The sequence below is a fragment of the Saccopteryx bilineata genome, chromosome 5, assembly GCF_036850765.1.
Source record: "Saccopteryx bilineata isolate mSacBil1 chromosome 5, mSacBil1_pri_phased_curated, whole genome shotgun sequence".
Classification (NCBI taxonomy): domain Eukaryota; kingdom Metazoa; phylum Chordata; class Mammalia; order Chiroptera; family Emballonuridae; genus Saccopteryx; species Saccopteryx bilineata.
The window spans coordinates 87,527,855-87,549,108 of NC_089494.1; the positions used below are offsets into that span (position 1 = coordinate 87,527,855).

The following is a 21,254-nucleotide window of genomic DNA, read 5'->3' on the forward strand; positions in this document are numbered from 1 at the left end:
CAATTTTCCATCTCCTCCTGGACTGTACAGTCCCATCCATCTGCAAAGTGTCCTTGGAGTCTTCAAGTTGTCCCCCAGAGCTTTGGTTGGGGAAATAGATCCCGCACGGTCACCCTAGAGGGCGCACTGTTTACATTTTCTGCAAGTAACCAGACAGCGCTCGCTCCCAGGCTCCATAAAAGGGGAGGAGGCGGATCAGTTTCCTTCTCTCATTGAGAAAGAGGATTGGAAGGCCGAGCGTATAAAGCCGCGCAGAGAGCGTGAAACAAAGCAGTCGGATCGGAATTGGACTTGGGAAGCGCGGTGTCTTGGAGTCAGGCATAAAACTTGGAGGGGAGTAACGAGCCTGCTTCTCCAGCTCTGCTCCTCTGCGCCGCGCTTCAAGGGTTCCCACCAGCCTTGCGATTTTATTTTTATATCTGTGTTTTATATAGAGAAATATATATTTTTTCCCTTAAGAGAAAATTCCTGTTTCAAGAGAAAATAAGACAAGATCAATGAAGGAGAGAAGAGCCAGTCAGAAATTATCCAGTAAATCTATCATGGATCCTAATCAGAACGTGAAATGCAAGATAGTAGTGGTGGGAGACAGTCAGTGTGGGAAAACCGCCCTGCTGCACGTCTTCGCCAAAGACTGCTTCCCCGAGGTGAGTGTGGCAAGCCGGAGCGGGGGTGGGGGTGGGGGAGCGCGTGGGGTCTCCTGTCTCCGGGTGGATTTCCGTTTGCTTTTCCCTTTCACCCATTTTTTTTTTAGGCCGTTTTTTTTTCTCACCCCTTACAACTTTCCCCGTGGTTAGACTGCCGGGAGAGGGAAAGTGGGCAGGAAAAATTTAGGGGTTGGGACGCTCCCGCACATTCTGCTGTTAGCTTCTGAAACTTGTCCGGGCCTGTGTGCAGAACCTGGGGTGGGGAGATTTGAATCCTCAAGTCTTGGAGAGCGGGTGGGGCGAGTGAGGAGTCAGACGGGACTTTACATACGCATGTTTAGTGTGCTATCTAGTGTGTGCCTTTAAAAAAAAAAATTTAAATTGGGTTTTAAATTGAGAAGGCAGTTTTTCAAAGGGTGTACTGCGGTGTCGTGCATTTTAAGATAACCGCTTTGCGTTCTTTCCTTCTGTCCATTTTGTTTGTCCAGAATTACGTCCCTACAGTGTTTGAGAATTATACGGCCAGTTTTGAAATCGACACACAAAGAATAGAGTTGAGCCTGTGGGATACTTCAGGTAAGAATCATCGAACCTCGTGGTGCTTGGTGCAGGTTTCCAGACGCTCCGGGTTGCGGAGCGGGTCTTGGGACCGCGCGCCTGGCAGCTCTCAGTACCGGCCGGCGTGCCACCAGCGCTCTGCTCCCCTCCGTTAATGTTGCCTTTTCCGAGGAATTCCCAAGGTCCCCGCTGGTTGGAAATTTTGGCCCTTCTGGTGGGAGAGAGGGGAGGGCAGTGGGGAGGAAAAGCGCCGTGTGCCCGCACGGTGACCCCGCGGTGGGAAGCGCTTGTAGCCAGGTGGCCAGGGACGGCTGGCTCGCGGGGCTTTGCCCCAGTCGTTTTGCAGCTGCCAAGGTGGCTGGGTATCGGGGTGATGCGTGCGCCACCGCGCAACCACCTGGCTCCGGCGGGCACCCATCCAGGATCTAACCTACTGATTATCTGGGACGCGGGGAGCTCGGCGGGGGTGGTGGGAAGTGGGAGGTGAGAGAAAATCCCTGAAGCTACGCAGTTACGCTCGGATCCCGCCCTTGGGAGTGGGGGGAGGGAGTAAGTGCGCGCAGGCAGCCGCGGCGCTCGTGACGCCTACCGCCAGGAATGCGCTGGCAGCCGGGGCAGTGCGCGGCGGGCTGGATCCCGGGTCTCCGCTCCAAGCGGCCGTTCGGGGGGCCAACCTGCAGATCCGAGTCCCCCAGCTTCCCCTCCCCCGCTCCTCGTGACTACGCTCTCTCCCGCCCCGCCCTTGCCATTCCCTCCTGACCCCTGTTGCATCACCCCCCGCCTGGCTACAAGGCCGCCTCGGCACTGTTCGCCTTTGACCTTCCCGTCCAGTTGAATTATTGGCTTCGTGGTGAATTATTTTCAAGAGTCTGGGGTTCAAAACTGGGTTATCGCCTTCCCACGCGCCCACCCATCTACCTGGCGCGTGGCGGTGATGGGGAGGGCCTGGTACCCCGCGGTGGTAGGGGAGGCTTCCAGCGCGCTTCTTTAGGGGTCCCGGAGGGGTCTAACTCGGTGATTGTCGGGGGCACCACCTGGAATCCTAGTATGGGATCCGGGTGCCGGGGAAGGGGGGGGGGCGAGGGAGCCCGTTTTGACCGAGGAGATTGCCTGGGTGGGAGGAGCCACCGCGCTTCTGTCTGGGGGCTCCGCGACGAGCCGAGCCAACTCCCCAGCAAAACCAGGGCGCAGGTGCGGACACGCAGGTTTTGCTGTCAGGCGGCGGACGCCTCAAAATGGAGGAACGCTGACTGGGAGTAGCCTCGTGGCGGTGCTCCTGGGCAGTGCGAGTTCTCCACAGCTTTAGGCTTTAACCTCCGGAGTCCCGGAGGGGTCGGGGTTTGAGAGCACGAGGAGGGGCCCAGACAGGCGAGGGCCGCTGGAGGCAGTCCGTGCACAAAGGCGAGCGGGAAGTCTCGCACGAGCGCCTCTCATGGTCGCTGCCAAGTGCTCCGAGTTCTGCAGTGAGAAGCGCCGACTGTCTTTCCCGGGAGATTCAGACTCTTCCTCGAGCATTGCCAAGGGCAGCAGAACCAGGACCTCATTGTGTTTTGATGCGGGGGTTGCACACACAGTCTCGCAGCTGTAGGGAAGGTGTTCATAGACAGAATGCGAGTTTTTTCTTACTTCAGTAGTTCCTATCAACAGCATTGTCACCGAGTCTAGGACAGTACTTAATGGGATCTAATTCCCAGACAGTATCTGGTATTTGTTATACCTGGTGGGCAGGACAGCTGGTTTGGTACCAATAATTAGGACCAGTACTAACACCCATCTCACCCCCATCCCTTGTTTGGACCTAATGCATGTTAAGTATTTAGGGTGGGGGCCCTGAGTTTGATCCAGTTGCTGATAGGAAGCTGTGTTTAGAGTTTAGCTACTGGTTACCTGGGTTTCTGTGTACAAATTCCCTACCTCCCTCAGTCTCAACATCTGAAAAAAGAGGGGATAGAGTGCTAGATAATGTGCAGTATCTCTCCCAGTCGTTTGCTTCCCAGTCGTTAGCGCACTGCACAAGCAAGTCTTTTTGTTTCCCAAGATGATGTTGGTTGGCTTAAGTCCTTAGTCCCACTGGATCTGGCATCCTGTGCTGGGGTTTTCACCAACCACAAAGCAGGCCAGGTTCTGAGCAGAGCCACTGCTTCCTGGTGCGTTTAGGACTGAGTCTCATTTGGGTAGGGGAGGAGCATGGATAGGCTTATAAGAATGCTGGATTATATACATGCCCTTTCTCGGGCTTCAAGAGTCACAGGACCACCAACAGAGATTTTTCCATTAGGCGCCCAAAGGGCTAAATTGACGTTTTTTAGGAGAAAAAAAAAGACATTGTTTTTCAAAGGCTAGACAACAAACAAAATGTTGGCAGTTTATAGTTTGAAACTATGCTTCACACGTGTGAATTAATATCACTTCAGGTATTTTCCTGTATTTAATTCAAATTATATGGTTTGTATACATAACGTCATGTCTCACACAGTAGTCACACAGTAAAATCTGTTGCATGAACAAATGAATATGCATAGTTTCCAAGGAGATGAGATTTCCTGACATTTATTACCACTAAATTACCTGTGCACAGAGAATGGCAACTTTATAAACATTGCCTTTCATCAAATTAAAGATAATCACCTGAAATGAAGTCTATAGTAAGATAATCACTTGTATTTTTATGTAATGGAACAAAACCTATGCATATTTAACTAAAACATAAAGGTTTGAACAAACTGTGATTAAGAAAATATCACTGCAAAATTATTCCATAATGAAATCTTTGAATTGAGGTTTATACAAATGGGGGGAAAAAAGGCATAAGGGGATTAGTTAGAACCCCATTATGTTCTTTGTGAAACAAAATATTAGTTAGTTAAACAGCTACCAAGCACTGCTTAAATTCTAAGAATAGACTGTTTCCACCAAAAATGGTTTGTCATTCATGAGCAAAAATACATGTAGCAAGAATCATTGTATCAGCAACTAATCATTTCAGTCCTTAACATTTTTTCATTGCTATTCCTCTTACCTTTTCATGGTAAATTTCTAAAAAGGATGATTTTTTGACAGATGTTTGACATTTTCTTTGCTCACTGAGACATTTGTTTAGTTCAGGTTGTGAAAATAATTGCATGTACCTTATGCCTCGTGATATGTTTATTTTTTCCAACTGTTATCAATTTAACTCTGGAGATGAGATCCAAACTAAGTCTCTAAAGTCCTCAATGTCAAAAAAGTTTTTCCTTTCTAAAACTCGGTGAAAGTTAGAGATTTATTTAGGCCTAAGTTATATGCGCCTAACTTCTCTTATAAAGAGAGATTGCATAAACCTTGTCCTTTTAATGACATTCAAGTCCTGTTTAGCCTCCTAGCAGTGGGGCAGGCATTGAGGAGACAAAAGCAATTCTTCCTTTATCTGGCTTCTGTACTTGGAAGGCTTCTCATAAGAGGTCTTCTTTTCCCGCAGCAGTCATACAATATGCAGAAACAAAGCTCTGCCAGTTGGGTATAGGAAAGAACATCAAGTGGGAGTAAGCTATGTGGGGCCTCTTTTCACCAAGAGAAGAGATAATTCATTCCTCATTTCTTAAGGCACAGAAATTTAACAGTGCCTTTATTCTTTCTCCAGTTCCCTTTATTCTGCACCTACTATGTTTGTGCAGGCCCTGTGTTAAGCTGTAGAGCTAATAAAATAAGGTCTGCCCCAAAGAGTAATACAATCCAGGTGGGACGGAAAGTGAGAAGAAAGAAACTCTCCTCACTTAGTGTAGCTCATATTCAACTTCTGATGAGGTTCTTGTGCCCAAGTGCCCTGTTTCACCTGGTTCAGTGTATTTCCATTGTCAGGCATCCCTAGTGCTGATAGACCCTCCTCAGGCAGAAGACAGATCTGCCCTCCCACCTCCAGTGTGCACACTGTCGAAGGCTGTTTAAAGTCAACCCAGCTCCCCCTTTTCGTTGATAAGATGGACATTTTTATTAACAGTTGTAGAAACTCTTCAAATGACTGTCAGATTTACTCAATGATTTTCTGCAAAACCATGGGCCATGGTTTTAGCATTTGGAGCTGATAAGTTGAAGTCAAAGTAGTTCTAAATATCACATGCTTCAGAATCTGCCATATTTGCCAAGCATGAAAGCAGTTTGTAGCAGGAGCCAAGTACCTACTAGTAGTAGAAACATAGTCATTTAAGGATTACCTTATCTTTTCTTAGGTGATTTGATTGCAATGTGATGTCAGCACATGTGATTTAGGGAGTAATAATCATTCATTCTAGCTTTTAACCAAAACAAGTCAACGCACACTTTATATATGGCATATTAGTTTTAAAATACTCAATTCTGCCACTAAAATTTTCCTACAATAACTATGCTTTTGTCTCATTGAAGACACTTTTGAATCTTGTCATGATATAAGCTGCTTTTAGGCTCTTCTGCTAAAGTTAGCACTTCCTGTATTAGTTTCTAGCATTATTAGATAAGAAATAAAAATTTTAACATCTCATGGCCTGACTTTAAGGACAAACTCCTACAAATGTAAGCCTATCTGTATTATTTGTAGCTTGTATGTAAGTTTAAAGGATAGTCTTCATGACAAGCACGCTATTGAAATTTCTTATCAGCAGTGGAAGTGTTTCAGCTGTGTTGGAGATTAGTGTATAATTATTTCAGAAAAAAGCAGCTTCAAAGGAGATCACTGGTCCCTCTTTTTGTGATTTAAGGTGTAAATTAACACATCAAGGCAATACATATAGAAAAGATTATAAAACCGGTAAGCATTTTGAGGGCATTCTGTGTGCATGAAGCATGAACTCTGCTAGATGCTGTGGGAGCAGGGAGGGGACAGTGGAAAGCTGAGTACTCACAGCTCCTGCCCTCAAGATACTAACAGTCTGATCTTTGGTGCTCTAATAGTTGTTAATAGAGGGGTAAGCCTGAGCTTCTAAAGCTGGTTTCACTTAGCAAAAGGCCACAGTAGTTCTAATATGTAGTTTTCCATTGTCCAGCCCAACCCCCTGCCTTGGGACTCATTGCTCATTGAAGAACACCATAATTTCTTCCTTATCTGTAGGAGTTGACTCAGTTCTTTTTTTTTTTTTTTTTAATGGGGTGACATTGATAAATCAGGGTACATATGTTCAGAGAGAACATCTCCAGGTTATTTTGACATTTGATTATGTTACATACTCATCACCCAAAGTCAAATTGTCTTCTGTCACCTTCTATCTGGTTTTTTTGTGCACTTCCCCCCCCCCCCAACCACCACACTCTTGTCCATGTCCCTAAGTCTCATTTTTATGTCCCACCTATGTATGGAATCATATAGTTATTAGTTTTTTCTGATTTACTTATTTCACTCAGTATAATCTTATCAAGGTCCATCCATGTGGTTGTAAATGATCCGATGTCATCATTTCTTATGGCTGAGTAGTATTCCATAGTATGTATGTACCACATCTTCTATCCAGTCATCTGTTGAAGGGTCTTTTAGTTGTTTCCATGTCTTGGCCACTGTGAACAATGCTGCAATGAACATGAATGGGGGTGCATGTGTCTTTACGTACCAATGATTTTGAGTTTTGGGGGTATATACTCAGTAGAGGGATTGCTGGGTCATATGGTAGTTATATTCTTAAATTATTTGACCCTATATATGTGGTATTATTTCTGGGCTTTCTATTCTGTTCCATTGGTCTGAGTGTCTTATTTTTCTGCCAAAACCATACTGTTTTGATTGTCGTGGCTCTATAATATAATTTGAAGTCAGGTATTGTAATGCCCCCAGCTTCGTTCTTTTTCCTTAGGATTGCTTTGGCTATTTGGGTTTTTTTTTTTTTTAATTTGGGATTTTTTATAGTTTCATATAAATCTGATGATTTTTTGTTCCATTTTTAAAAAAAATAACATTGGAATTTTGGATGCACATTCCCAAAAAGAGTATTTTGTTTCTTCTACAGGTTCAGATTAACTGGAATTATGAACAAATTTTATGAAAACTTGAGAGGGGTTCACATCTGTGTTGTTATAAAAATAGAATCAGTATTTCCCATTTCTGGGGCAATGCAGACACAAAGTTGGAGAGTCAATGAGGCAGAAGTAAGGTTGCTATTTTGGAGCTGTAAATACAGAATTAGCCTTCAACTCCTAGTTTTACTGAGATACTTTAAAAATATAAGAATCCAAATATTCAATTTAAAGTGAAACTATGGTAAGTCACAGAGCTTTAGGGATAAGAGTAGATATGGATAATCTTTTTTAAGAAAAGGACATTATCCTTCAGTAACAGATTAAAGATTTTGTGTTCCATATAATACTTGACTTCCTGGAGAAAAGCCCACAGTGAGTTGAGTTCACCTTGCTACATCCTATGTCATCAGGCTCACTTTTCAAAACCAGTGAAGTGTGCACCACACCTGGTCAAACTTCTGAGGCAGCTTATGTCCTATGTCAATGGCAATTTGTTTTGTCAAAGGGGTGTGGGGGTCTCTGAGTAGAGTTATCAATAGATAGTAATTGAGAAGATATTCACAGGGCATTAGAAAATGCCTGAGGCGCAACTAATTCACTTGGCACAGCCCACCAAGTACCATGAGCTAGCTGGAGAAAGTATTGATCCTTGGTATCATATTTACATGCAAAAAAACAAAAACAGAAGACTAGATTAATGAGAAAACATCTGGTTATTTCAGGTGGCATTAGAATGACCAATAATTAAGCAAGGTTGGAGAAAACCTAGTGCTAAATGGGGATTAGATTTAAAAAGAGCTAGAGACAGGTGTAGACTTCGAGAGGGAATTTATACTTTTTTTTTTATCTGTAGTTTAAATTGAAATTGTTATGTGGTAGACAAATCTCCCAATGTAGTTTTATATAGTGCTTATTGAAAATCACTGTCCAAACTTAGAGCTATCTGTTCTGTCTTCATTCATATCTCTTACAGAGTTTAAGGGTAAAAACTTAAGAGCTGAACCTGGTTTTGGAACTTTAAGCTCCTAGGGATCATTACTACCTATGATCAAACTGGTTTTCTGCAATTTTGTCCTTGGTAGTCATAACACAAGCAACCACAAGTCTTTTGCTTCTTTGTAAATCTCTGTCCTCTCTCTTTCTCTAACAAGATTAGCTTAAGTTAGACTTCAACTTTCACAATCTTAGTTTCTTTGATAATTATTAAATGTAAGCCTGCTTCCATTTGGGAAGGATAATAAAGAATTTTACGAACTGAGTCAAATGGAAAAATATTCCTTGTTCCTGGATAGGAAGAATATAGTCAAAATGACTATATTATCCAAAGCGACATATAAATTTAATGCAATTCCCATCAAAATTCCAATGTCATTGGAATATGCATTGCTATTTGCACATATGGTTTGCAGGGCACACTTCTGGAAAGAGAGCTCAGGGTCTTACACTGTGCCAGACAAAAGTTCTGCTCAGGCTTGGTTGACATTGCTGGTTGGGAGTTTTCACTCTGAGTGGAGGTGGCGTGAAAAAAACTGGATCCAGTGGTAACTGGTGGTCATCTCATGTTAGCTGCTGTTTGGTGCAGATCTTCTCTTGGTGGCCACTGAAAATACCAAAAGTTAACCTATTTTCTCTGCCAAAGATATACAACATTCCTAATTTTATTGTTCTTGTTAAGAATTTCTTAAAAGAGAATGGAAAGTTTTCCAACTTAAGTTTCAAGTCAAAGAGGTCACATTTATGGTATATTAAACTAGAGGAGTTTTTAGCTCTCCGATACCTGTAGATCCTCACGTGTTTGAACTGGTTTTGCACAGGTTCCATAAAGCCTCCCTTTTGGGCATGAATCTTCTTACGTATATATTTAATGATGTACATATATGGTATGCTCTGTCTTTGGGAAAGGATAACGTAAACAGGCAGGTATGTGTCTGCAGAATTAGTTTCTGGGTGAGGCTCTGGGTGAGTGTTCTGGGCTTGAAATACTGCTTTCACTCAGAGGTAATGATCTTGAAGACAAAGATGTATGACCTGACATTTCTAAGACCTTGTGGAACTTTGCTGATGTTTGCCAAATTTATGGAGAATCACAAATGTGGATTTATTCTAATCTACACCCAAGCAAAGATGGGGAAGGGAGAGGGTACATATGTGGTTTAGTTGTTTCTTTACCATACAGATTTTCCTGAAGTTTTTCCTTTATGATCTGATAGGTTAATAAGAAAGGACTTTGGAATAGTGCTGTGTGCTTAAAATCCCACATGGCATAATAAGAAAGCTCAGTACCTAGACTTACTGGATTTACCACATTCTCGGGACGAGGGTACATAGATCAGCACCTACTGTGCACACTGCAGTTAGAGTTCAGTGCTTTCCCACATGGTGAAAAATGTTCAGTGCTCTTTCTCTAGTACGTATTGTGTTTAGTTCCCCAATTACCTTAGAAGATTTACACCTGCCTCCTTAAAAATATATATAGAAGTAAATGTTAATGCTTTTTTGGCTTAACGGACTGTTTTAAGACTTTCTGGAGGGATGTGGGCGGGCATTGTTCCTGTTTAACGGGCTTATTTGCAGCTCCTTACTTTGGTGTCAGGGCTGCCTCCCCATATTGCTTCTCACTTCACAGGGCCATTCCTGGAATTCCTCTCCGTCCTTTCTTGGCTGGTGAATTGCACCACACATGCCTGTGATTACACTGTGCACTCAGCTTTGCTTTCTTTTGTCCAGTAGCTTGGGCTTCAATAGAAGAGAACAGGGAAGAACTCAGAGTGCTTAAACACAGAGTAAACACTGTCAAGTTAACACAGGAGCTTTTTTTTTTTTTTTTTTTGTCTTGAAGGCCCTGCTTAGCTGATGAATTGTTAATTTTTTTGGTTAGGTAGATTTAAAAAAAAATATTCTATATCAGTTATTAACTAGGAAAAAAAAAGAGACAATAGATTTTCCTACTCCAAAAGAGTTTTAACCTTACCCCATCAAAAAATATGATGAATAAGTGGTCTTGTTACTTTTAATGATAAATTACTCTTGCAGTTAGTGGTTAGACAAATTATGCTTATTACTAATAAATGTGGGGTCAGTTTTATTACTACCTTTGGACACTCCTCTTGATCTAAAAACATGCTGTTCAATCACAGAAGTAACAGGACAGGATCATTCTTAAGCAAATCTTGTTAAAGCTTTAAAAAATTATCTCTTTATATCTGTAAGCAAGGTGGTTTATTTTCCATGAACCTTTACATACATATGTGTGTTTTCATTCAAAATAGTAAGCCAAATAAAAAAGAAGCAAACAAACCTCCATAAGAATGTGGTGGAAGTTGCAAACTGTTCCATTTTTAGTCAGGACAGTCTCAGTTTTGCAGATGTTTGGGTGTGCTCACTAAGCAGGGGAAGCAGATTGCTTGATTCTAGTAATCCAGCCGGACTCTCCAGCCCTGACACAGGCGGACACAAAGCCAGATCCTCTTTGTGGCTGATCTCGCGTGGGGGAGGGAAACCCAGTACACAAAGGGCGTGAAGGGTCTTCTTTGCAGCCACATAATGACTTAAATGATGAAACCATTTTCTTGGTAGTCCTCATTTTAATTATACTATTTTAATATCTTTGTAATTTTTCACCATCTTTCCTAAATTTTGCACTTGGAAAAGATGGTATCCATGGTTATGCAGAGTAGTTGCAGATCTGAGGTTAGCAATGATTGCTCTCGTTTTGTCACGAGTAATGTTCTGAAGGAATAAAGGCACCTGGAGACGCCTGTCCTCCCAAGTTCAGGTCTGATTGAGACTGGGAAGCGAGTGGATTTCTAAGAAAGGACATCTCTGAAGCCTAATTAGGTTTCTGACAATCCTCATTGTTGGAAAACTCTTAATTTTATGGACTTGGCAGCAGCTCCTCTCCTGTTGGCCCGAAAGAGCAGGGGAAGTCTGGGGTACATGGCTGGTATTTGGATTTTCACTCTGATCTGGAATTTTCTGACTCCATGTTTGGAAAAAAAGTCCCTAATGTTCATAGTAGCAGCTATGTTGCAGTTAGACTTTGGACACAAACTGGAGAGGCTTCAATTCAGAACTTCAGAACTTTACAGAACAAGTAGAGAAAGATGGTATATCTGTTCAGAGTGATAAGTCATTTCCTTTCCGATGCCTCTCAATATTGCTTAAGTTAGTGAATTATCTGAGTTATTCTCTTACCTTCACATTTCTTTTAAGAGTTTGAAAAGGCAGGAGCTACAATGTCATTTCAGAGAAATCCTCATTCAAATATGCCTTAATATTTTAAATGACTTGATTTAAAAAAAAATAAAAACCTGAACCATTTAAGCTTTTGTAAAATGTCTTTCGGTTGTCGGTCTGTGCAGCCAAGGTTCTGATTCTAGATGTGGGTAGGGAGTTGGTGCAGCTCATGAAAAATATTAGCTTAGGTTGTTCATCCTTAGTCGTACACTTTCTTTCTGATTCCTAGAACGTTTCCTTCTCCCTTAACTGGTAGACACACCTGGCTTGAAGTTGTCCTGTCCATGCATAAAACAGCTAGTGTGAAGGCCACAGTGTTCCCGGGTTCCCCAGAATGCTAGGAACCCGGACTATATTGTGAATAAAGGATGATGTACCCAAACTACAATAACTTCCAGATCTCAAGGGCAGCCCGTTGAAAATTTTTGTTTTGATAGAAATGTAAAAGATTATTTTAAAAGCTGCTTTAGTCTTTCTCTCCTCCCGACTTTTTGACTATCAAGGTTTTGATTTATCAGGAGACAGCATGTCATGTTTTTTCTGCTAAAATTGAATGGCGATGTCAAAATGGAATTGTTTTCAAAAAAACTTTGGCTTAGATTTTCTTTCTCTACTCTGGAGTCAACTGTGCATATGTACACACACACATATACATGCATATTTCCTCTAGTAAAATGATTTTCATTTTATTCCTGTGAAATGTCAGAATACTGAAAATGACTTTAAAATATAAATAGCACTGGCAAACTTTGATTGTATAGCAACACTATTTTGTAATAATAGGCCTCATGTCGTTGCCCATCCTTTGGGAGTCCTAAAGGAAAGGAAGAAATTTCCTAAATGACTAGAAGGTCCTATGGTTAAACTAATTGACTGGTAACTTAAACCTTCAGGGAGCCCTGCATTGAAGTCAGGCCGGCCGAGGTCCTTGCATTACGCCTTGGCGTCACTCTCAGAGATGCAATTGTATAAAAAAGTGACATGATCCATTGTGGCATTTTTATATGCTGTAGTTGTAACAGGAAGAGAAGCTATGTAGGATTCGGGGGTAAGTGTGGGTAAGCCAGCTAAAAGGTCAGTGGCTTACCCACACTTGTAACTTTGAGGTAGGGTGGCACAGTTAGCTGTTTACTGTGGTTCTTTTTGAATAGCTGAACCTACCTTTCCCTCCCTCTGTCCACGCAACCCCATCGACTGTCAGTGATTTTGAGTTTTGGTCTCTTTCCAGAGAAGTAGCTGCAATTTCTGGTGCTGGCTGCCATTCACCTTTCAATAATAGTACCAACCCAACCATAACCATAGTTAATACTTAACTGATCCCTTACCAAAGCCAGGCCCTGCCTGGATTTATTTAATCCCAAGTAGATACTGTCACCTTCATTTATGAATGGAGAGTCTGCACAGAGTCCTAAAGCAGTCCTGCTCCCTCCTTCAGTAGTGGAGGTGGCTTTGCATTCCTGGCTGTCTGGCTCCAGAAAGCTTCTTCTCTTCACCCAGGTGCCTTGGGCTTTCCTCTTAAACTGTGCAGATTTCAGAGATGAGATCCTGGCTCCTCCCTTTGAATTTACATCAGCCTTTGTTCTGGTTTTTGCATTCATTCTCAAGAATTAGAGGAGGTGGGAGTGCCCCCCCCCCCCCCCCCCCGTGTGATATTCAGGGAATTTAACTCAAAAGGGCAGGGTTAATCCCTGGCAGACAATGGACTTTCATCTGAAAACTTGTGTATCTTTGTCTCTTCTCAGGTTCTCCATATTATGACAACGTCCGGCCCCTCTCTTACCCAGATTCGGATGCTGTGCTGATTTGCTTTGACATCAGTAGACCAGAGACTCTGGACAGTGTCCTAAAGAAGGCAAGTGCTGGGGAATGAGGGCACAGTTCAGTACTGCCCCTGATATAAAATAGAAACACGTGCTTGGCAGGGGCTCGAGCAGTCCAGCTAATACGCTGCTGTATATTTTGCAGTTAGAACATATGTGTCACCAGTTTTGATGATGAACCCGCTTAAAGTTTTATTTCCTTTTAAGAAACAAAATACCCTTTAAAGAACCTCAGTGTTTATTTTTGGGGAGAAATTATGCAGCTAAAAATAATTATGTATGATTACTGTCAAGCATGTCTTCTTTCTTTTCTTCCTTCCTTCATTTACCCTATAGATTGTGTCTAGTTTATAGGTTTACATTGGACTTCAACTCAGACAGTGAAATGAATGCAATAATAGCCGTTTTAATAAAGAGGCTGTGTTTCAGTAATGATGTTATTTATTCGAAACAGAAGTAGAACTAATACAGGAGGAAGAGGGTTGTGTTTCCAGACATTAGACAAAGTGACTTGGAATTAGGTAGATGTCAGATACAAATAAAAGCAATCATTGTAAACATGTTCTAGATGATAACACATTCCTGGTTCCTGGGGACAAAGGACCTAAGGGAAGCTCTAATCAGAACCAGGGGAAGGTTAAGAAGAAGGGGGCCTGTTGCAAGTGGGTCCCAGGTACTGAGAAGGCCAGTGAGAGGAAGGGGAAGGAGCATTCCTTGGCCTCTACTAGGCTAGGACTCAGCCTCCAGGTAGTTACAGAAGGCACACGCTTGACTGTGACCAGCTTTGTCAGCCACTCGTTGTTTTCTCAGTCCTGGCCTCGAGCACCATGGGGTGTCAAGAACCAGGCCATCGGTAGAGCAGCCTCTCTCCTCTGTGCACTGAGGCTTAGACAGAGAATATGGTTCAGACTAAGGCAGTGTGTGTGTTTTTATTAATTTATATTTTCTTATCACTTTTGATTGCTTGTCTTTTGTGTCATTATCAAATTAGGATTTGAAGGTGAGTCATCACCGTCTCTTTACTAAACATGGCAAGCACAGTTGGCTCAATGAAATATGAATTTCTTAACAGATCAAAGGCTCTATTTTACTTTTGAACTTCTTTCAATTTTGAGTAATTTTTCATTTATTGCAAATAATGCTAATGTTTGTCAGATTGAGGCAAGAATACACCTTTCCTGTCTTCCGTGCTTGTAAACAATTGCTAGACATGCAGGGGAGGCCAAAGTCATTACACAGTTGAAGAACAATATAATGGCATGTCTAGTGCTTGTCTGCAGATAAAAGAGAGTGCTTATTCACTATAGAGTTCTTACTTGATGTATGTAGCATTGGATTATGCATAATTTATGATGAAAAGCCTTACTCTTGTTTTATTTTGCTTTCATCTTCTGAGACCAAATGAATAGTGACTTTAGCCTTAAAGATATTAATGAGTGTGTTTTACATTCATGTGAGGTTTAAGGCTCATGATAACCCCTGCTATAGTTTGTTTTGATTAATTGAATCCTTTAAATCTTTGAATCTGAAGAAGGTTAGAGTAGCATAAAGCAGAATAGATCATATCCTTTTTTTTTTTCAATTCACCTTCCAGTTCTTTGCTCCAGTGCCATCAAGCACATGGTAGATGCTCTTAAATAATTCTGGGAGGGAGGGAAGGGGGGAAGGTAGGAGAGAGAGAAGGGAGGGAGGAAAGAAGGAATTGGTAGATAAATTAGGGTCTTATGGAAACTATAGTGCTCCTTTTAATCCACCGGTGTACTTGGGACTAGAGTTCATTGCCCACGGTACACCTGTAGATCTGGAAATGTCTCCTCTGGTGTTCTTTTAAATTACTCCTGCAGTATGTCCTATGATCTAGTATTATGTACATGACTTCATCACCTTCAACTTCTGTGCATTCCTTTTTGGAAGGCACAGTTATGTCTTAGTCATCTGTACAACCACCACAGTAGTTAGTAAAGCACTTAATACACATCTGTGTGTGTGGGAGGGGAGATTCAGGAGGCATGGAATCCTGATCTCAGCCTCTCTCAATCCCTCCTCCCCAAGAGCCAGAGCTCTCCTGTGAACATTCTGAACTCCTGACTCCCATCCTGATTCTTATCTCAAGCTTGAGGAAGTGAAACCTCAAAAGTCATGCATTTGCTCTGTTAAGGGACAATTAAAAAGGAATCCTTTTCCAGATATTTCTGGAGATTCTAATAATTCTTGTTAGGTCATAAAATAGCTAACCCAACTGAACTAAATTGAAATATTTAACAATGTATGTAACTTTAAGCTAACTCAAGGGCGTGTGAACCACAGGCCCATCAGATGCCTTCCTGATCGCCCAAGAGATGGGACTTTGCCATGTTGTGGTCTTCGTTGATTTAGCCAGTCAAATGGCAGCTCCTTAAAGGAAGACATTCTGTTTATTTGAAATCTCAATACAGATTTTGTGACATGGCAGCTGCTCCATCCTTCTTGATGGGATCAGTGAATGCATACCTGTGGTTGTGTTGGCTCTGTCTTCTTCCCAGCCCTCCATGCCAGGAAGTGTCAGCTCAACACATCCAAGGATGTAATCACCTGTTATAGTATATAATTATACTTAAGGCACTTTTATCTTTCAGAGATACCCCAATAATTAAGAAATTACTGAAGCTACCTTCTGACAACACCCAACAAGCCTCTTGCTGTAGGGACAGATACTGAGTCATAGAAAGAGAGAAAAGATAATAATACACATAAGCCTTCCCTAATGGATCCACTTTAAAATGTAATAAAACTTAATATCTACTTAGGAGATAAATGCAAGTTTTCTTTTTCATTTGAAGTGACACTTCCTTTTAAATGTCCTTTGTGAGTCCCATTTTCAGTGTCTGCCAGTGGAGAAATTGTTTTTCATTATGTGAATGTCAGCGCTTTGTTAATTTTTCATCGTTTTTCTCCTCATAGTGGAAAGGTGAAATCCAGGAGTTTTGTCCCAACACCAAAATGCTGATGGTTGGCTGCAAATCTGATCTTCGGACAGATGTCAGTACATTAGTAGAGCTCTCAAACCATAGACAGACACCAGTGTCCTATGACCAGGTATGTATGTTGTCAGTGTGCCAATGTGGATTTTAAAAAGAATGACAGAAATGGAAAATCACTCATAATAAATAAAATAAAAATAGTCACTTTTCTTAAGGCTCAACCAGTGGTCAAGTCCAAGTGCAAGACCGTTTTCTAAGATGCAGAATGAACACCATGTGTCCAGACTGGGACCATCTATCTGTAAATACAGCTAAAAGGGGCTGGTGCTTTGGGGGCCTGAGCCGTGACAGCAAGTGTCTGAGCTCCTCCAGAGCAGCCCCTCGAGTGAGTGTCAAGGCTGCAAAGTGATCTGGGGCAAGGTTTGGCTGAAATTGTGATACTTTGATGCTTGGACCCTCTCAAAAAGCTTTCTAATTTTTTTTTTTTTTTTTTTTAGTGGTTTACTATGTATATATAAGGATTTATCCATATATATGCATAGATAAGACAAGTTTGGGAACTTTTAAAATATGAGCACTCTGTTATTTAGTAGGATAATCATGTGGTATTTGATTACTGAGTATATAAACAGTGAGTGATAGGCTACCTTGTACATATCTGTAATTCCCACTGGATTTAAGAGGGAATGTGATCAAAATCAGTAATACTCTTTAAGAAAGTTAATCTTATTTTACACTCAGCAGCACAATAAATAAAAGAAAAAGCCTTTGCCAGTAAAGTAACACTGTCTTTTAGAGAGTCCTCATTTCTTCAAGTGTTTCCCCTAAGTATTTAGAAAAGCAGAGAATTGGTTTTAGAAATGTATTCTCTTAAAACTTACAAACAGATTCTAAAGAGCTAGAATTATTTTTTAGTATTCATTATTTTGTCTTGCATTTCTAATTAACAAACATTTTGTTATTTAATTAACCGCTTTGATGCACACATTGCTATTGTTCTATATACTGGATTGTGTGTGGTCCACGTTTAGAAATTATGTATTTTATGTTTGCTTAAGTTATAGATGTCACAACAGTAAGATTCCTTTCCTCAGTTTATTTTGGCCCTAAGAGTTAATTAGATACATCTCAGAATTAATTCTGTATTCCATCCCTTGTTCCTGTTTTTTAGTACAGCCTGTTCACTAGTCTTAAGTGCTATATACACTCAGGAAAAAAGAAACTGAGCATGCCATGACATGCTAAACCAGGCTGGGGGCCAAATCACCCCTGCCAGAGCCATGTGCAGGGTGTACCCTGTATGGTCACGATATCCAGTGGACTTTCCAATAGGAGAGAATCCTCTGAGTAACTCTACTTTGCTATGATCTGGGAAACCAAAGTATCTAGTTACTGTTGGTTACACTTGATCGTGAAGATGAATCATCTCCTTAGATTCTCTCCTGCTTCTCTGAATCACCTCATACTAACTGCTGCACAGGGGCCTCACTTATTGTTGACCCAGTGACACTAGACCGGCCTGTAGCATCTCTGGGCTTTCCAGTAGTACCTCGGTCTTTACTGCAGGTATTTATGAAATAATAAAGGCGGTAGTTCAAATTTAAAAACTGGTATATTTTTTCAGCGACACTTGGAAAATTAGTTAACATGAGAAACGTTTTGGATGCGTTATGATTTTGTAGTATCAGGAGACACTTTATCACTTTCCCCAAAGACTTATTACTGATGACAGTTACTTCCCTTACTTCTCAGGGCGCAAATATGGCCAAACAGATCGGAGCAGCCACTTACATTGAATGCTCAGCATTACAGTCAGAAAATAGTGTCAGAGACATTTTTCATGTTGCCACCTTGGCGTGTGTCAACAAAACAAATAAAAACGTTAAGCGGAACAAATCACAGAGGGCCACAAAGCGGATTTCACACATGCCCGGCAGACCAGAGCTCTCGGCGGTCGCTACGGACTTGCGAAAGGACAAGGCCAAGAGCTGCACCGTGATGTGAATCTCCGGTTATCTTTAAAGAGGACAAGGAAATTTCGTGTAAAAAAAAACACCACCAACAAAACAGAAAGGTGAAGTCTGAATGAAGTACGCAGCCAAAGTCACATATTCCGGAGGCTTAGGAGGCATTGGGAAGGATGCTCATCGTTTTGGACGCCTGTCCTTAGGTTCGGCATGTAGAACAGGTGGTGAGAAGCGAATACATTGAAGAGTTCTGAAGTGTGACTTGAGAAATATGCCAAAAAAGAGATTCGAATGGGCTAGAGGTAGATGAGCAGGAATGCGAGCACCTCCGAGAAGAAAAACCCCGCTCTGAACGGTGCTTGCATTGTTTTCTTTGTTGTAATCTATTCAAGAATCTCTATTTTGATTTAATTTTTAAATGTTTTAATCTCCTTTACAAAAAGTATATATTAATATACCGTCCTCACTGGGGAACTGGCACTGTGACCTTAGCGTTTAGTTTTCTAGAGGATGTGATCTAATTTCCTTCTAGCTCATCATTAAAATGGAAATTGTATCAGGACCCATGGGATATCCAGAGAAGTTTGTGAGGCTTTGAAATCTTGCCTTCCTGAAGATAGCTGCGCAAGATGGTCCTCATGAAAGGTTTTTGCAGTCTTGCAAGATACTCAGACGGGCACTACTACGAACACCGACTAGATCAAATAGGAAAGAAGTGTCGGTTTTTACTCAGTCTGATGGTTCTGTTTATCATTGTGATTGTCATGAAAAAGTGGTAAATTGCTCAAGGTAATATTTTTGTGTGCTGTTTAGAAAAGAGGGTGTGTGATATTTTTTGCCATCGTTGATGAAAATGCAGTCAAATGAAAGGTGTCTTGGTTTGATGTCATAGAATGAATGATCCAAGGGGGAAAAAATGTAGGTACTATTTTCACCTGAGGAAATAATGAAGGAATAGTAGCAGAAAGCACAGTTTGTGAGTAAAGCTGTCAGGACTTGTTACCAAGAGTACAAAGCAAAAAGGCCTGTCATTTTGGGGATGAAGCTCCGAAGTTGGCAGCATCTGATGATCTGTTGGTGTAGTTAACTTTCTTTAAATGAACATAAGAGAAGGACCCTCTTGTCCAAGCTTTAGAGACTCTTTAGCCAGAAGTTACGTCAAGGCCGTCCTGACAGTCACTTCGCTAGCCATTCCTAGAGAGTGATTGCTAAACCTCACTTAACAGATTCTGCCAAGGCCTGTGTTCAATACTTGATCGCTGTTGTTACATAAAATAATCAGCATTTAAAATAGTTTACAGATATTTTTGACCAGTTCCTTCTAGACCTTCTTTCAAAGAAGAAACCAGATTTGACCTGTTGGCGCTTGTTGAAAACGAGCTTTCTTTCCGATGATAAAGCTTCATTTTTGAAGTGTTGAAGCTGTTGTTCCCATTCAGTTGTGGCAGGAGAGGAGATTAAGGCAATGACAACACTGAGTTCCTATGTCTTACAAGCACTTTGTTTTGTCTCCGCAAGAAAATACCATTCCAGCCATTTCCCACGACATACAGACGTTTTACCAACAACATAATACACTTTGATGCAGCATTATGCTTTGGGCAGTATTACAAAATAGCTGGCAAGTGCTTTCTGTATTTAAATATTGTACAAAGAAAATAAGTTATAACTGTTATAATGCAGAACTTTGGTTGCATTTTTTTTAATGTTAAAGTCAGTTTGTATGTTTGTTTGGTCAATGTTTCTGCAGTATTTATTAAAACATACTTTTTTTTCCTTCCAATAAAAAAGTAACCACGTCTTTGTCTAAATGTGATCTGCCCTTTATGATCTACTCCCTGGTTCAGCTGTTTATTTTGTTCTGTGACAGAGATGATTACAGACAGAATTGGGCCTCACATTTCCAAACCTAGTAGCCTTTGGGATTTTTGGATTCTTAGAAATAGCAACAGTCTTTTTGGGGAAAGATGAATCTGCATATATAAAAGGTTTTAAGGATGATTTTAAATCACAAGAAGAAAATGGAGCATAATTAAGCTAAATGATTTCATCATAGAGAGAGCCATGATACTGCTTGGGATTAACTTGTAGAAAATGTGGAAATTCCTTGGACACTAGTAATGACACAGTCTGATGCAGTCTCAGGTCATAGATTTAATTCTGATGTCAGAATTCAAGGCGGGTTGCCACCCTTGCCCTCTGAGATCCAAGCCTCAGCCCCTAACCCAGCCATCCATCTTGCAATTCCTGTTTTTGTTCCTACACGCCAATTGTATAGATGACCCAGGACCCTGCTATTGTAGCAATAAGGGGAGGGAAAAAAGCAAAACAAAAATGGCCTTGTGTACAGTAGCTGCATCTCAGTAACAGAGGATATAGCCCCCCACAGTGACCCAAAAGGTGTAAATAAAGGAAGCAGGGAATAGTTTAGGACCATGGGAAGCCTGGGTCCCCATAAACCCAATTGGTTCTGTGTTTAGCTGAAACTCTTACACATAACATTTTACATAAATGCCCAAAGATACTTGGAGTGGGACTTTAAAACTTGGCTATTCTTTCTGTACAGTCATGTCATATAAAACCATCCTGTGGCTCTTCTTTTGTTTTGTTTTTTTTGTTGTTGTTGTTGTTGTGGCTTTAGAAATCTTGAGGTATAGTTATTTGCTTGAAAAAATTCCCAGAAATACAAACCAAAGGGAAAACCCAAGGATCTAGCCTGAGTCAGTGAATTAAAGTGTATTGACATTACAGAGGGTCAGCGAGTAGTAAAGGAAATAAAAGTACTTTTCTAATCCTTGATGTTGAGTAACTTCTAAGCATAATATCTAAATCAGGCTTGCAAGAAATGAGTTTCTCAACAATGACTGGGCACAGGGGGGAAAGCAGCTGAGGTTCCACTGACCTTGGCAGCATTTTACAAGTTGTACAGTGATGTTTCCCTCTGGTGAATTGTTCCTTTCCAGCAGCTTTAATTTCTTAAACCAAAAGGAAAAAAAATTTGTCTTCAGCCCTGGGCACGGATGCCTTCTTTTACTCCGCTGACTTTTTGCTTCAGCAAACATTTATTCTAAGCATGCTGCGAACATTCCTTTCTATTGATTAATGATC

At 41.3% G+C, this 21,254-nt stretch overlaps 1 protein-coding gene across 1 annotated transcript; it reads left to right on the plus strand.

Annotated features, from left to right (window-relative positions):
* The first annotated feature begins 238 nt into the window (after nt 1-238).
* Nucleotides 239-19,919, plus strand: RND3 (Rho family GTPase 3). Its single transcript, XM_066280397.1, has 5 exons — nt 239-647; nt 1,136-1,223; nt 13,142-13,251; nt 16,160-16,294; nt 17,932-19,919. The coding sequence occupies exons 1-5, from the start codon at nt 498-500 to the stop codon at nt 18,181-18,183; spliced, it is 735 nt and encodes a 244-aa protein (XP_066136494.1). The 5' UTR covers nt 239-497; the 3' UTR covers nt 18,184-19,919.
* The last annotated feature ends 1,335 nt before the right edge of the window (nt 19,920-21,254 follow it).

Bases quoted from the DNA above. Each gene is read 5' to 3' on its own strand.
- RND3 (XM_066280397.1), top strand. From the start codon at position 498: ATGAAGGAGAGAAGAGCCAGTCAGAAATTATCCAGTAAATCTATCATG. The intron at 648-1,135 runs GTGAGTGTGGCA...TTGTTTGTCCAG, and splicing joins CCAAAGACTGCTTCCCCGAG to AATTACGTCCCTACAGTGTT. The intron at 16,295-17,931 runs GTATGTATGTTG...CTTACTTCTCAG, and splicing joins CACCAGTGTCCTATGACCAG to GGCGCAAATATGGCCAAACA.